The 15,837-nt window shown below is 40.8% G+C and overlaps 1 protein-coding gene across 1 annotated transcript in view; it reads right to left on the bottom strand.

Annotated features, from left to right (window-relative positions):
- Positions 1-15,837, bottom strand: part of Nek10 (NIMA related kinase 10) — a 156,625-nt gene that overhangs the window by 46,533 nt on the left and 94,255 nt on the right. Inside the window, exons 23-25 of the mRNA XM_028760706.1 lie at positions 11,914-12,043; positions 11,258-11,328; positions 5,172-5,385 (exon numbers count right to left, since the gene is read on the bottom strand). Of these exons, the coding sequence (XP_028616539.1) occupies positions 5,172-5,385; positions 11,258-11,328; positions 11,914-12,043 (415 nt within the window). The remainder of the gene's footprint in view (positions 1-5,171; positions 5,386-11,257; positions 11,329-11,913; positions 12,044-15,837) is intronic.

The raw sequence follows: 15,837 nt of genomic DNA on the forward strand, positions 1-15,837 counted from the left end.
CTGATCCCCAGCACCCACATGGAAAGCTGAGCCTCACATCTCGGTTAAGCAGGTCCCTGCAATCTGAACACTAATGCCTGTCACCTATCAGTTTTAAAGAACTTAACAAAGTCCTCTTTATAATATTCATATTGGTTTTCTATCTCAGGTCTAAACTAATATCCACAGGATAATGACTGTGAGCTCAACGCATTGTGAGTAGTGCCAGAACCTCAAACACTATAAGACTGTCACTGTCGTCCATGCACCCCACATGCCTCTCATTGTTAGGTATTTGAGTAAAGCCTGTATCTTATTGTATTCTAATTATTTCTCATTTTTAACAGTTTTCTGTATCAGTTCTCACTTGGAATTTCAGAAGTTAAAAGGAAGGCCTTGCTTCACTTTCACAGTAGGTAACTGCAAGCCCAGTAGGAAGGTAGTTAATGAAGCTTCCTTGGTTCTTCTGAAATACATATTTATTCTCATCTTTAGCAGCCTATTATGAAAACTTCCATAATTAAGAATAAGTAAAGTATGGGAATAAATAGTACATGCCCCAAGAGATAGAGGTCTGTGTAATGTTTTCTGTCCATTTTGAGCTAACCCACTAATCTGCAACAGTCAGCCAATTCACCACAGACCTCCTTCTGGGTGTGGAGATCTCAGTGTTCCATTAATTTCTCTTCCCTTAGGCACTAGTTCATAATGAGCTGTGTGGCTGCATTATTGATATTAGCTGCTCTGGGACAGCCTTCCTTGTACTTGGAACAATAATAATATTGCTTAAGGAAAGTAGAGACAACGTTAGACACAGTTGGAAAAATGAAGAAGGCAATAGTTCACATGCAACCTCAAGGCACAAAGCGGCTACTGGGAAGAGATCACAGGGAACAGAGAAGAGAGGGAAGAGAGTCAACTAAAAAGATAGTTTACAAGTGCCATAATGAAATTCAACTCTGGATATGCTAATTGAACATTATTAATTAGAATAAAACCAACAATGAAGTAAGTTAAAAGTAATAATAATAACAATGGATGCCCAGTGAGGGTAAAGCCGACTAGCTGCCTATTAACCTGCTCTAGCACATTCTTGTTGACTCTTTCACAAAGCTGTGTTTATCTGTTAGTATTTGATTGATTTTTAAAAAGGAAAGAGTATTAGTGTGCTTAAGACAGTACAAGGAAAGAAGTGTTTTGTGTGTCTTTAAGGCAGTCACTGACGCTGAGTTTGAAGTCAAGCATCTCTCAAAGGTCCATAAAGGCTGAACACTCCATGAAGTAACACGTGCCGGATCAGGGACCCAGTGACTGTGTTTATCCATATGATTGACATGCATTGATTTACTGCAGAGCTGTCACTTGGTCAAGCCAGCAACAGGTTAAAACTACCCTTCTAATGCAGGCATTACACATTTGATATTACCCAAGTCATCTTAAATCATACGTCACTTAACCAGGACATAAGCCATAAAAACTGTAAACAAGGCACACCTGTGGTTTCTTTCTTTTTAAATTGCTGGTGTGTGTTTGGCATGTGGTTTTGGGTGTGTACAGGTGTGCGTGCATGTTCATGTGTGTTGGCGCTAGAGAACGACTTCAGGTCATTCCTTTACTTCTTTTTAGTTTACTGCTTTGTGTGTGTGTGTGTGTGTGTGTATGTGTGTGTGTGTACCCAGGTGTACATGGCATGTATGTGTGTGGACGTCAGAGGAAAACTTGTAAGAGTCACTTCTTTCCTCCTGTCCTCCATCCCTAGGATCAAACTACACTCACCATGCTTAGGGTCAAGTACCTTCACCTCCCAGCTCTCAGCAGCCCTATCTTAGTTTCAAGCCAGGGTCTCTTACAGGACTGGAGTTCAGCAGGCAGGACAGGCTGGCCCAGTGACCTGCCCTTCCCCACCTTACCAATGTTGGAATTGCAAACATTTGCCATGGTGTCTGCAGTTTTACTGTTGACATTTTTATTGTGTGTTTATCTGTGTGTGGTGCATTGTTGGCCTCAGGAGGATGCTGTAGCACACATATGTAGATCAGAGGACAATTTTGTGGATTCAGTTCTCTCCGTCTGCCTTTACATGAGTTTTGGGAGTCACTCTTAAGTTGATAAAGCAGGGAAGCAAGTATCATCACCCTGGGCATTGAACAGGCCCTGGTCAGAGAGTTTCGTCTTTTATTTTTTTATGCATTTGTTATTCATTGATTTTCTTTTAACTAAAAGAAGTGAATGGAGAAGCTCATAGTACTGAGGAAATAAATAACTCACAAATAACAAGAATTTACTGAAGATAACAAGATTCATAAGCCTTTCCCCACGTGTAGATTCAGGAAAATGGCTTCTGGGATGCTCTTCCACCAGCAGCCAAGTTACCTGCAGGTCACACAATGAACTCCAAGTATGTAGTGGTCATGAGCTATCACTCATGCTGGGGCAGCTCTTTGGTGATACAGCTGCATCTGAATCATGTCTGCATTTCTATGTAACCCTTCATCTATATTCCAGTAAGTAGCCTGCATTAGTTTGCTAATCAGACTCTGGTGGACTCACTGCTCTGCTGTTGTTGCCCTATCTGGAGTGAGTAGACATCTTTCACTTCTCCTAGGAAAAATCTCACAGCAGTATCAGGACTGAACTCATCTCCTCTTACTTCCAAGGTAAGTACTTTACTGACTTCTCTCCAGCCTTGTTTTCCAATTTTAAGAAACATTTTTGAATATTTTATTTAGCTTTACTTTTATATGTATGGGTGTTTTGCCTGCCTATACAACTGTGTACTGCAGGCAGACAGTGCTTACAGGAGCCAGATCAGGGCCGTAACTCCACTGGGACTGGAATTACAGAGGGTTGTGAGCCACCTTGTGGGTGGTGGGAATCAAAAGTTGGTCCTCTGGGAGAGTAGCCGGGTCCTCTTTACTGATGAGCCATTCTCCCAGCTTTCTGTCTCTGGGTATTTTTTTTTAACAGAAAAATGTGCTGCTGCAATGTTTATAGAAACCACTCTGAAACTACAGGTCACACAGGTCAGTAATTTCAGAGAATTCTTATGTCACAGATCCATAGTACCTTCAAGATGTAAAGTCTTCAAAAAAAATGCATGCTTACAATTAAAGAATTTCTTCATACTTATATGGAAGTAAATCAAATCCTTCAAAAAATTGTATTTGACTTTTGAAGTCATGCTGTAAATTCTAATATACTAAGTTTTGTATTCTCGAAAGTTGGTAAATGTTTCTTCAAAACCCTTCCTTAGAGTCTACACAGTGCCCCGTTTTTCCAGCCATGGCCTGGGAGTCTGATGTCTCCAGCTGAACCCCATCTCCAAACAAGTAAGGACACACTAGAGTACAGTCACAGTCGTGTGCATCTGGGATTTGCTAAAGTGATCTGAGAAAGGCCGGGAGTGGGAAGGAGATGGGACAGAAGTGATAGAGATTAGCTCTGAGGAACCAATTGCTGGGGCTGGGGGTGGGGCTGGAGGAACTGGTTACTGATATATTTGAGATTTCCCACAGATATATTTTTATAGCTTTGAACTGAAAATAAATATATAAAATGGTCCTTCTCAAGGTGCTTTGCTAAAGATAAGAGGATTTCTCTTGTTCAATGTTAAACGAAATCTTCCCATTCCCACATCAATCTAATAAAAAAAAAAATGACCCTTTCATATCCAACCAAAAACTGGCTAAGAGCTGTGCATGACAAAATTTAATGCTAGGCTGCAAACTGTCACTAAGGCAGAAACAGCTAAATCTCTTGCATCTTCATCTACTAACGATATATAATGTGCATGGGAGGGTGTATTTCATACTGCTGCCTGATTTTATGAAGTCAGGTGGAAAATAACAGGGAAGGTGAGCCCTGCTCCCCACATGGTGCTCAACAGCAATGAGAGCTCCAGCTCCAGGTCACCCTGTCCTAACATCAGAAAGTCATTGTACATCAGCTTTGAGTCACAGCTGGGCTCAGCAGTTAAAAGTAATAAGGATGAGTCTTCCCCACGAAACAAAACCATGAAATTCTCAATTTCAAAACAGGCAAGTACGTCAGCACAAGCTCACTCCACAGCAGTGGGGACAAACTCATTCCACAGCAGTGCTTTCCTTCCCTCTAGAATACCTTCTTTGAAATGCTGTTACTGAAGAAGTCAGAACTGTCTCTTTGAGATTGACTTCTTGCCTCGTTCCTTCACAGAGAGCAAGTCTTTCAGATAGAGAGAAGGACTCAATGACCAGATATGATGACCAAGAATGAGTCCTGTGGTCCTATGGCCTGGAATCCCACATTTGAGACAAGAACAACACTTCCAAATGGCTGCTAATGGGTAGCTACAGCAGTCAGTAGACTGCTGAGGTCCAGGAAAGGAAAGTCAGATAGAGCAAAAGCATTGCCAGTCCCTGTGTGCCCAGGCAAAAGCTCTAGAGTCCTTAAGCTATGCTCAGAGATATACTCGATACCAAAATACTCTACAGGTCAAATTAAAACAGGACAGAAAATCTTAAAATTGCTAGCTACCATGTGCCTAGGCAAAAGCTCCAGAGTTCTTAAGCTATGCTCAGAGATATACTAGATACCAAAATACTCTACAGGTCAAATTAAAACAGGAGAGAAAATCTTAAAATTGCCAGCTACTGTGTGCCTAGGCAAAAGCTCCAGAGTTCTTAAGTTATGCTTAAAGATATACTAGATACCACAATATTCTACAGGTCAAAGAAAAACTGGACAGGAAAACTCATAAGTATCCAGATTTGAGATTTTGTACCATGGTCAATATGCCAGCAGTAGACAGAGAAGTTATACAGACCAGTAAGAGAAATGAAAGGCAAATGTTATTTTCTTCTCTGAGTGAACTTAGATGTTTATCCTAAAGTGGAACAAGACAACTAAGGAAAATAAGTATGTATAAGCACAGATGCTACACATACAGCCCATTAGATTAGCACAGGCACTGTCTAAGAGCTCTTCCTGATGCTCTGGCTTCTCATGAGACAATGAGTCATGGATAAGTTCTGTGGAAGATCAGTAATTCTGAATTATTTAAATTTATTTATAGAAAATAATAACAAATACAAATATGTAACTATATAATGATTAAACAGTTCAGATTTTAACGATTTTCCTTACTTTAGGCAAGTTTTCCTCAGACAGACTATAAGAAGGCCTCATGTAGGATCGAGAGGTTTTTTTCTTACCTGGGATAGCATAGCCAGCTCATGGTGACATGTGACAGCATTCCTGTTGGCTTCCATAAAATATCTCTGTGTGCGCCTCCGCTCCCGTTCCAGTTTCCTCTCCAAGGCTAGCTGGGATGTGGATAGGCTGTCTAAATATTTCATCATGACATCTGATATCATGGAACTAACTTCTACAATATCTGGACGGGCTTCTGCATCAGGAGTGAGGCACCTAAGAACACAAAGTATTGTAACAAAGGTCATCGATGCGATGGCATGGCCGTTCAGGGATGTCAAGTTCAATGCAACTGAGTGTCTATCTGGAATCTGTACCCAAAAGCAGCTGGGACAAGGCGAGCATCAGACAAGGCCCTGAGTCCAGCACTAATCAAAAGATATCTGAACTCTGGGAAAAGGGGATAGTTATAGGGCTTTGCACTTGGGCTCATTGCCCAGGGTTATAGGTAGGCCTTGAATTCCAGGTCTCTTCTCCTATATGCTTGACTACTTTCCAGAATTATAGCCTACTCACTAGTCAGCAAAACAAATAGGGCCCCTTTAAAGCAAGTTAAGGAAGGAAAGTTTCTAGGAGGTCACAACTTTTTTAACCTTTTCCAGCTATATCTAGTCAATATTAATACAACATAGTTAGTAGAGGACTTTACAAGACACAGACAAATATACAATACTTAGAGGTGTGAAATGTTTATAGAGTCAAAAGTAAACTCCTTCCACTCAGGAATCTGAGTCAGGATGATCATATGCTTGGGGCCAACAATTAAAAATGTATTTTTAATTTTTTAAGATTATAGCTTATTTTGCCATATAAAAGAACAGTTCACAAACTTCTACAATCTGAGCTAAAAGTGAAAAGCTGATGTGTGAAAGCTGATTAAATATAAAACAGAGAGCATTTTGGTCTTTCTTACAACTATTGGGATTCTCATTCCTTTCTAGGCCAACAAAGGTGTTTGCACTCATTCTACCTGATGAACTTCATTTCACTGGGTCTTGTTGATGAGGATCTTATATTAATATTTTGTGTTTTACTTCTGATAATATAATTTCAGGGGCACGGAGATGACTTAAGTTGGAATACACTGTTATGAACAGTCTTCATTGGAATATGTCCTCAATTTTTCTTAAGAATTTTTGCTTAAATAACTTGACACATTGAATGCTGATGTTTCTGTAGTCTTCAGGCAGGAAATATTATCAGGCATGGTGAAGTGAGTGCCATTCACATTTCATCTAGCTACTGTCAGAAGGCCATTAACACAGCCAGGAAGTCGACTGGCAAGATCACTGCACTGTTTGCGTTTCAGTTTATAAACTGTTGCATGATGGGATTTTAATGTTCTAATCTATCACTACACTGCAAACTTCCTCAGGGGAGAAGGAGGCTGTGCCCCTTCACAAAGACCTTAAATAACATTTAAGATGCAACCTAGCTTCTGAGAACTATTCAGTGAATGACCTGCTGAATTCATGAATGGGTGAACACAGCCTAAATCCTACACAATTTTCTTATCCTTAATCAAGATGTCTAGACACAGGCATGTGAACTTCCAGAAACACACTAGCGAGAGTTCCCATGGAGCTCCATTGCTCTCTTGAGAATCTCAGACACCTTCTTCAGAGACACATATATTCTAAGGACTGGCATGGAGTACTCTCTAAAGATTCCCCAACCAAATAAGCATAAAATCATATTCTGGGGAAGGACCCTAGATTATTGCTTTTATTCACCAAAATCATGCTCTAGTCATAGATGAGATGCAAAAAATTGCAAGGGATACTGTTCAACTGTCTTCATGTCATGTTTTTATGAAACAGAGTTGAAGGCAAGGCGAGCCTGTAAGGACTCCATTGTTATTAGAGCCCATAGCTGCCTCTCTAATCACCACATGTAGGAGGAGCTAAGGTGGGAGAAGTACAGAGAGAAAGAGGAGGAGTAAGGAGGAGAGGAAGAGGAGGAAGAGGAGGAACTAGGAGAGAGGAACGAGAGAGAGGGGAACAGGGAGGCAGATGTTCACATGTCTGTAGAAGTCAAAGGTAGTTGGTATATCTAGGTTGGGTATTGGGTTACACTTCTGATTGTATGGGCATCTTGTTACTGATCATTACCAAATATATAAGCTTTTGGATAATTTAAGCATTAGAGTCTCATTTTCCTACTGGGCCCGCGTGGAGGGTGGGATGGTCTGAGCAATGCCCAGCCTTGTGGAGACAGCGTGGAAGATTGGGAGAGCCATCTCTCATGCTGGTGTCTCTTGTGGGTGGCAGGGCTGGTGTTTCTGGCTGGCCGTTTCTAGCTGCAGTGTGCACGTGGCCTCCAGCCAAGAAACATGGCGGCTGGGCTAGGCAGAGCCACTGCAGCTTAAATAGTTGGTTTGACCAGTGACCGATTTTTTAAAGAATTACTTCAACAACCACATCTGCTTGAAAACAAAGCACCAGACAGCTTATGCAGCTAGGCATAAAACAAAACTCACACACTTGGAATTGGTAGTGCATGAAAGGAAATATTCTTCCTTGCAAAAGGAAAGTAAGATGGGAAGCGCTCAGCCTTGCTACTTCCGTGCAGCTCCAGCGTGCACTAATTGGTAAAACCAGCAATGCTGGGACCAGGCTGAGCAGTAAGATGCCTTCTAGCTTGTTCCAGACTCTTCAGCACTGCTAAATAAATCTCCCAATTTATAAGATCTCCTATAAAAGAAAAGTTTCAATAACAAAATGTGTGAATAGAAATGCAAATACTGCGGGCAGCGCTTGATAAGAATGTACAAAGTAAAACTGGGGTGCTGGAAACTCAAGAAATGAGGTGTGTGTGGCTGGAAATAACACAATTTTAAGGATAACTGTAAGAGCTGCCGCTGATCTATAAGCCATTGGTCAGGAGGCTGAGATAGGAGGATAATGAGCCCAGGCCAGCCTGGCTTAAATAGCGGGATTCTATCTAATAGAAAAAAATCACTAAATTATTATCAGGTATAGTGGTTGTTTTGTATTCCAAGGCTCTGTCTAGTTGCTAGCAACTGGCTCTGATCCTAATAATTTGCTGAGTTGTTAATGGTTATATATACATATAGATAGATAGATAGATAGAGAGAGAGAGATGGAGATAGAGAGATACAGATTATATACACATATATGAAACTTACACTAATATTTGGAAGAAAATGAGAAACTAAGAAAATGGCAAATCAGAAATTATTCTCTAATGCTTGTGGAACTTAGTTTTCAACAGTATAAATTCAAAGCAAATTAAATATGAAATTGCATTTAACACACAATAGATTTTGGCTTGAGGTTTTCTAGGGATAAAAGTTTCCCAGTGTAAATGTTGAAAATGAAGAATCTTGAATAACTTTAAATGAAAGTAATGTCTGCTACAGCATATGCCCTGCAATCTTAATTTATAGTTAGCTATAAAGTTAAATTGCCAGGTCTAACTTACTGTCATTTCTTAATATTTTAAATTATAAACACCTTGAAAAACATTTGATCTGGGGGCTGGATCAGTGGATAAAGAACTTGTCAACAAAGGAGCAAGGACCAGAGTTTGGATCCCAAAAACCCATTTAAAAGACACATTTAGAAGCCAGAGAGAAGGGAATCTCCCAGACAAACTGGCCAACTAGACTCAGCTGCTGCTTCACAAAAGAGGCATCAGGTCCGCACTGAAGGAGCACACAAGCAGTATCAGGAATGGCAGAAGAAGCAGGCGGCAGTGGTGGACCCTGTATTCTCTTAAGTTTCATCATTTACCTGTAAAATCTTTTAGATTGTCTATGACAATACCTGTACAATCAATACTTAGAGATACTTTTCAGAAATAATGCAGAGTAAATTATTTTGTAAATTGGTGAGTTCTGGGTTCCACTGAGAGACTCAGACTCAACAAATGAAGTAAAGAATGATTTAAAAAGACACCAAGCATCAACAATGAACTCTAAACACATGTGCCCAACACGTGCACCAGCATATATGTGAACAAAAATATATACATGCACACAAACCACAATGCCACCACATACTTATTTAAATGCAAAGAAATAGCAACAAAGCACTGGAGTCCCCAGTACGTGCCATTCATGGAAACATCTTGATGCCAGTGAACTCAGGACATACCATGAAGCCCGCTCCTACAGCTCCCTTCTAAGGCTTCCTCCAGACAGCCATTGCTAATCTTGGAGTGTATTTCATGATGGTGGCCTGTCTTTATCTTGCTGGTGACATTTACCCTTCTCCCGGTCTTGAGACCAGGGTTTCAGTCTCTTAGAAAAAGGCAGAAATGTGTCCATCTAGAGACTCTAGGACTCTTGACATCCAAAATAGAAAAGATTTGGTTCAGCTTGATGGAGCAGAGGGATAATGTTGGTGCTGTGCAAGCACCAAGATGGCCTTGACAGTGACACAAGTTATCAGCCATAACCTCTCAAGACAGTGTTGACTGGGGGTCTGGTCTATGCCAGGCACTGCTCTGCTACTAACTGGGTCAGAACCAATGTAGCAAGTGTCTGCTCTCAAGTCTAGTTACTGAGGGAGACTGAAGCACACAACAGCAAGCATGTGTGCTCATGTGTGATATTTTAGGGGCATCAGCTACTTTTTTGTTATTGCTATTGCTGTCACCAAATATTAATACCTGACCAAAGAACAACTTAAGGAATGAAGGAAGGGTTTACTTCTGCTCCTGAGTAAAGCAGGATACAATCCACCACGGTAGGACAGCACAGTGGCAAGAGCATGAGGCAATGAAACCTGAGCTGCTTCTGGTCTAGCTTCTGGTAAGATTCCTGTTCCTTCCTGAAACCTCAGAGGTAACTCAGGAGCTCTGCCTACAGCACTCTAGAGCTTCTTTAGGCTGTAGGTCCAAGCTCTTCCATTTCTATTCTACAAACCAGTGACACAAAGGTCTACAAACGATGTACTCAGGTTTCTCACAGCAACAGCACTGTCAGTACCAATTTGATGTTTCTCCCCCACCCTTGGTGTCACAATCAAATTACTCAATTTAATTGCAATTGAGTTGCAATTAAAAGCAACTCAAGGAAAGGGGGTTCCTGTTGGCTCATCACGTAAGATGAGATATGATTCCGTATGATGGGAAAGCATGAGATTACACACATTGTGTGAGAAGAGAGAATGCCGGTGCTCAGCTCCCTCTTTCTCTTCAGGACCACATCTCCAGGGACTGCCTATATCTAGGGTTGGACTTCTCTCATCAGTTCAACATTTCTGGAAACTCTTCCACAGATATACCCAAATAGTATGTCCCTGGGGTGATTAAATATCCATTCAAATTGACAACAAAGGTAACAGTCACAGAATTACAGACACAGAGATTTTTAAGTGGGCAGAAAGGCACCTAGGCAGTGGGGTAGTCGGAGTAGTTTCCTGATCTGAGATGCTTCTATGGCAATTCAAGGAAGTGGGGACAAGAACTATGCATGTGTCTGAGATGAAAGAGTTTCAGAAGAAAAAATCAGCAGATGAAAGGTCATGAAGGGAGTAGCTAGAACCTGGAGAGCAGCAGACAGGATCAACCTTAGTGTGAGACAGTCAAGGACAGTTCCTGAAGTCAGGAGGGACGTGACACAGGTCTCAGGGTACAGAGGGCCAATGGCTTTTATTAAACTCCTACTATATTAATGGAGAACACCTCCCATTTTTAGATAACTTAGTATAAAATACAGTATCATTAACTTTTGAAAATATTTTCAGTTTTATCATTGTTCACAGCTGTTTTAGCTTATATGTTACTTTTTCCATATTTGTAAGTATTTTGTTTATTTCACAAAAATAGCTTCTCATACTTTTAACTTGTTACACACACACACACACACATTTTTCGTGTTGGCATAAAGCCTTGTAAATTGGTTTAATAGCTGTACAATATCTCAAGTTCCTCTCAGATGTCCCAGTGGTTTCCAAAAAGTCACTATTACTAAGGATGCTTAAACACCTTGCTAGGTTTGGATTGCCTGGAGAGCCTTTTATAAGTAGTTAGTCATATGCAGTGAATATATACATAGAGGAATGAGGTGTTTTATGGTGGTTTCTTTATTCTTTATGTTGTAAGTTGTGAGAATATTTACCTTCTAATGGTATCTGTCACTTTTTCAGAGTAGATACCTTCTGGCACTGGCTCGTACACAGCCTCCACTATCTGCAAGACAAACAGAAAACAGTAGCAGTTTCAAAGGACCAAGGTATCTATCAGCAGTCATCTGTGGCTACAGTGTGGCTTGCTAATAAATAAAATAACTTTAGACACAAATTTTAATCAGAAATGGAAACATCTCAACAAATAAAAATCGATGCAAATTAGACAGTTCTAGGCTGTAAAATAATTTTATCCAAGCTGAACTAAAGCTAACCTCAGGCTCGTTATAAAGTAATAGGTGGGATGACATAATATGGTGGCTTGTAGGCCTAATGCATGCACTGGAGACGTAGCTCAGTGGGAGAGCACTTGCCTAGCATGTGAAGGCCCTGGGCTCCATCTCCACTACCACAAAGAAACAATAATCAAAAATTTATTTTTTAATTTTATATGACAAATGAATATAACTAAGTAGAAGTTTATTGCAGTGTAATACATATTTAGATGAAAGGACATAAGATAGAATGGGTCATGTAGGAAATCAAGTAGTATACGATTTGAAAGGACAGTGGTGTAAGTCACAAGGGTTTGTGAAGAACAGGATATATCTATTAGCATTAGGAGACCCCTTTGTGCCCAGTGGCCTACTTTAGTAGCCAAGGAAAGCATGTTGGTGCTACAGAAGGGAGGACTCAGAGTCGCCATCTGATAAAGGATGCATCCTGCAGCCCAGACATCAGCCTTCTCTCCATACGGCTCACTCTTCAGGACCTCTGGGCTGAAATACATAAGGGACATTAATACATACTACAGGACTGAAAATAAACTGGCACTGGAATAAGTCCAATTTTCAAGTTGGCGGTGTTGATATAAAAAACAAGTCAATAGACATTAAAATGGCCACTAATGACTTTGCACTGTACCCATGCTTCTCTCAATCCTTCTTGGATAGTGTCTCCTTGCAGTTGACAGCAATTAACACAGAAATCCTTCAACTAGTCAGTCTACAGATAGTAAAAGACTGAGGGGTGTTCAGCCCTAAATAAGAAGTATGAATTACACCCTCCCTCTTGAAGCCACGGGGATCTTCACAGAAGAGAGGACAGGAAAATTCTAAGACTCAGAGGCAATGAATTACATTAAATAGAGTTGTTTCCAGACACAAGAGGGCAGAAGTACTTATGAATTTACACTAATTGTGACAGTACACACAAGACCTATACAAGCTCTAGTCAGACAAAATCCTAGCATAGAAGGGGGAAAGAAGTTATAAAAACTCATCACATCAGTATCTGAGGAGCTACCGGTATTTGATTGACACAGGAGAGATGGAGTCTGTTTTCTCTAATGATATTACACCTGGTAGGTCTATCCCACATCAGGGTAGGCTTCGCTGCCAAGAACAGCTAGGCAATATAAACTGGACTGTATGGGGAAAGACAAGAAAAGGAAAGAAAAAAAGAAAGAAAGAAAGAAAGAAAGAAAGAAAGAAAGAAAGAAAGAAAGAAGGGAGGGAGGGAGGGAGGGAGGAAGGAAGGAAGGAAGGAAGGAAGGAAGGAAGGAAGGAAGGAAGGAAGGAAGGAAGGAAGGGGAGAAAAAGTAGAGTTGGGAAGAAAGGGACAGGAAGTAGAGAAGGTGGTTATGGGAGGAAGTAGGGGAGCAGAGAAATAGATTCAAATTACATTGTGTAACATTCTCAAAGAGTTAATAAAAATATTGTTTAAAATACACTTGTACTTGGGGGTTGACAAGTCCAAGGGCTGAAATGGTTCAATCAGTACAGGTGCCTGCAACCAAGAATGATGTTATGAGTTTGATTCTCAAGACCCACTGGGTGAAGGAAAGAGATTGACTAATACGATTTGTGTTCTGACTTTTAAAAATACACCTCCCACATGTAAATGTAAAATATAAATGTAAAAGTGAAATGTTTAAATTTAAAACTAATTAATTACCTGAAATTCTTAATTACTGCTTCAGGTAAACATATCAAAGAGTTTTTTTGAGACTCAGAACATGACTCAGTAGGAAAATGCATGCCTAGCATGTGGGAGATTCCACATTCAATCACCAATACGATAGGGCACAAATAGATAAATGCATAGTGTCCCTTGAACTATGTTGGCCTCAGATGAATCCAGAAGCACAAACAAGCAGTTCAGTCTGTGCTGAATAGTTTTATGTCAACTTGACACAAGCTAAAGTCATCTGAGAGGTAGGAACCTCAATTAATAAAATGTCTCCATAAGATATGCTATACACAAGTCTGCAGGGCATTATTTTTTTAGTCACTAATTGATGGGCCAGGGCACAGCCCATTGTGGGTGATACCATCCTTGGGTTGTAGTCTTGAGTTCTATAAAAAAGCAGGCTGAGCAAGCCATGAGGAGTCATCCAGTAAGCAGCACCTCTCCACGGCCTCTGCTTTAGTGCCTGTCTCCAGGTTCCTGACAGTTTTGAGTTCCTGTCCTGACTCCCTTCAGTGATGTAAGTTTGATGTAAGTGTACATCAAACAAACCCTTTCCCCTCAAGTTGATTTTGGCTATGGTGTTTCATCACAGCAATAGTAACCCTAGCTAGGGCACAGACTGTGGAAGTAACATCCACAAATCACTCAGGTACCATCACATGTCCTGGGTTCATAGTTTCCTGGCAGAGGCACTTTTTCCTAAGCAGAAAGAACTAGGAATCCCAGCATCCCTTCCTATGTTTTAACTTCTTGGACAGCTATGCATATCACCTACAGTTGTCTCTGGTTTCAACTGTGCCTTCTGGCTTTGAAAAACGGGCTATGGAAGTAGCATTGTATCAGGAACAAGTCTCAGCCTAAGAGTCACAGAGCTCTTCCATCCATCCTTCAAGGACCTTACGTTCACTACCAGAAAATGTCCCAAATCACTTTTCCCCTCACAGCCTGCCTGACACAATACACAGGGTACAGAACTTCTCCAAAACAAACAACAAAATAAAAAGACAACACATAATCTATAGCCTAGAGTCTGCAGACCCACGGGCCTGTGTGTCTAACAAATAAATGCTTATTGCTGAAGGTCATGTGATGACCTTTATTCTGTGATAAATAAAAATGCAGGATTGTAATTTTAAAAATGTATGAATGTGACCTCTTCCTTTTCTATCCATCTGACTGTAAGTCGGGTGTGAGGGTGACTACATTTAAATCCATTGTGAGAAATGATAGTATCTACCTTGGGTATCTCTTCTGAAATTACCATGCAACTTCAACAATCTATAAGTGGATTTAATTTAAGAGAGGTTGTAGATTTGGCATTTTCTTTTAATTTAGTGTGAAGGGGAGTGTAGCTCTATTAATAACATTCAGCACCTTGTAGCTTAGCTAGGAACTCAAAATATGAGGCATGGTAGTGCGCATGTGTAACGACAACACAGCTTATTTATCTCAGTGTTATCACTCCCCTTCCTCAATGACACCACAAAGTTCCCAAATCCCAGGCATGACCTTTGCAGTGGGCTAGGAGACTCTCCAGTTCTGGTGCCTGAGGTTGGCCACATGATTGGCTTTGGCAACAGTGATTCAGGAAAAGGCTTGCAAGATATTTCCTCTCTCTTCCCAGCTCTTGAAATCCTGTGAACACACCCATGCAACCTCCCCTATTCCTGCCTGCTGGGTGATGAGCATCTAACTCCACTGGCCCCTCCACAGCAGCTTATTTGAAGTGACACATCGGCTGACAGAGCCTTAGTGGGATGGCCAGCACTGATCCACATGATCCATGGTTGGCTGTGACCAACCCATGTACCAGCATACAATGTATGATGAAGACAGTTAACTGTATGAAGCCTCACACACGCTCCCTCACTCCTAACTTAAGATAGACTTTTCTAAGAAGAATGAAATGAGTGTTGAATCATGATGATACAATTTTCTGGAAGCATCTCTTACATTCAGTGTCTGAACCTTCCTGGCCCTCACAGCCAAAGTTAACAATATGCCCTGCGATCACTTCTGACTTAACCTGCTGGCCTACTGTGAATCAGTCTGTTTAACTTTAGCCTGCTTTTAAGAGGACAGTGTAAAACCCAACCTTACTTGCCTCTAATTCTCCCATATAATCAGCATTTATAGCCTAAGCTACTACAAACTTTAATCCTAACTTTTTTATAGTGATTCATTCTTCTGTGTCCCCGACTTTGAGTAAGGCACACACAAGTGTGTTATGGTGATAATTTGATAAAAGCAGCCGATGGGATGGAAACAACCTGCAGATAGAGTTTGTGTTTGCAGCACTGAATGCTTCAGGGTCCACTGGCATCAGTAGAAGCCAGTGACTTAAATCTTAGTAAAACTCTGCTAAAGATTTCTTTAATTTAAGAGTTTTTTCCTTAATTTTTTTAACATCTTGATTGCAGTTTCCTCCCCCTCCTCTCCTCCCAGTTCCTTCCCCACCTTCCCTCTTTTCCCTCTTATCCACTCCTCTGTTTCTCTTCATAAAAAGCAACCCTCCCTTGGATATCTACTAAGCATGGTATAACAAGTTGCAGTAACACTAGGTACCCCCTTCCTATTGAGGCTGGCTGAAGCAACCTAGTAA

Source organism: Grammomys surdaster, unplaced genomic scaffold (assembly GCF_004785775.1).
Source record: "Grammomys surdaster isolate TR1022 unplaced genomic scaffold, NIH_TR_1.0 126546, whole genome shotgun sequence".
In the NCBI taxonomy this organism is placed as follows: domain Eukaryota; kingdom Metazoa; phylum Chordata; class Mammalia; order Rodentia; family Muridae; genus Grammomys; species Grammomys surdaster.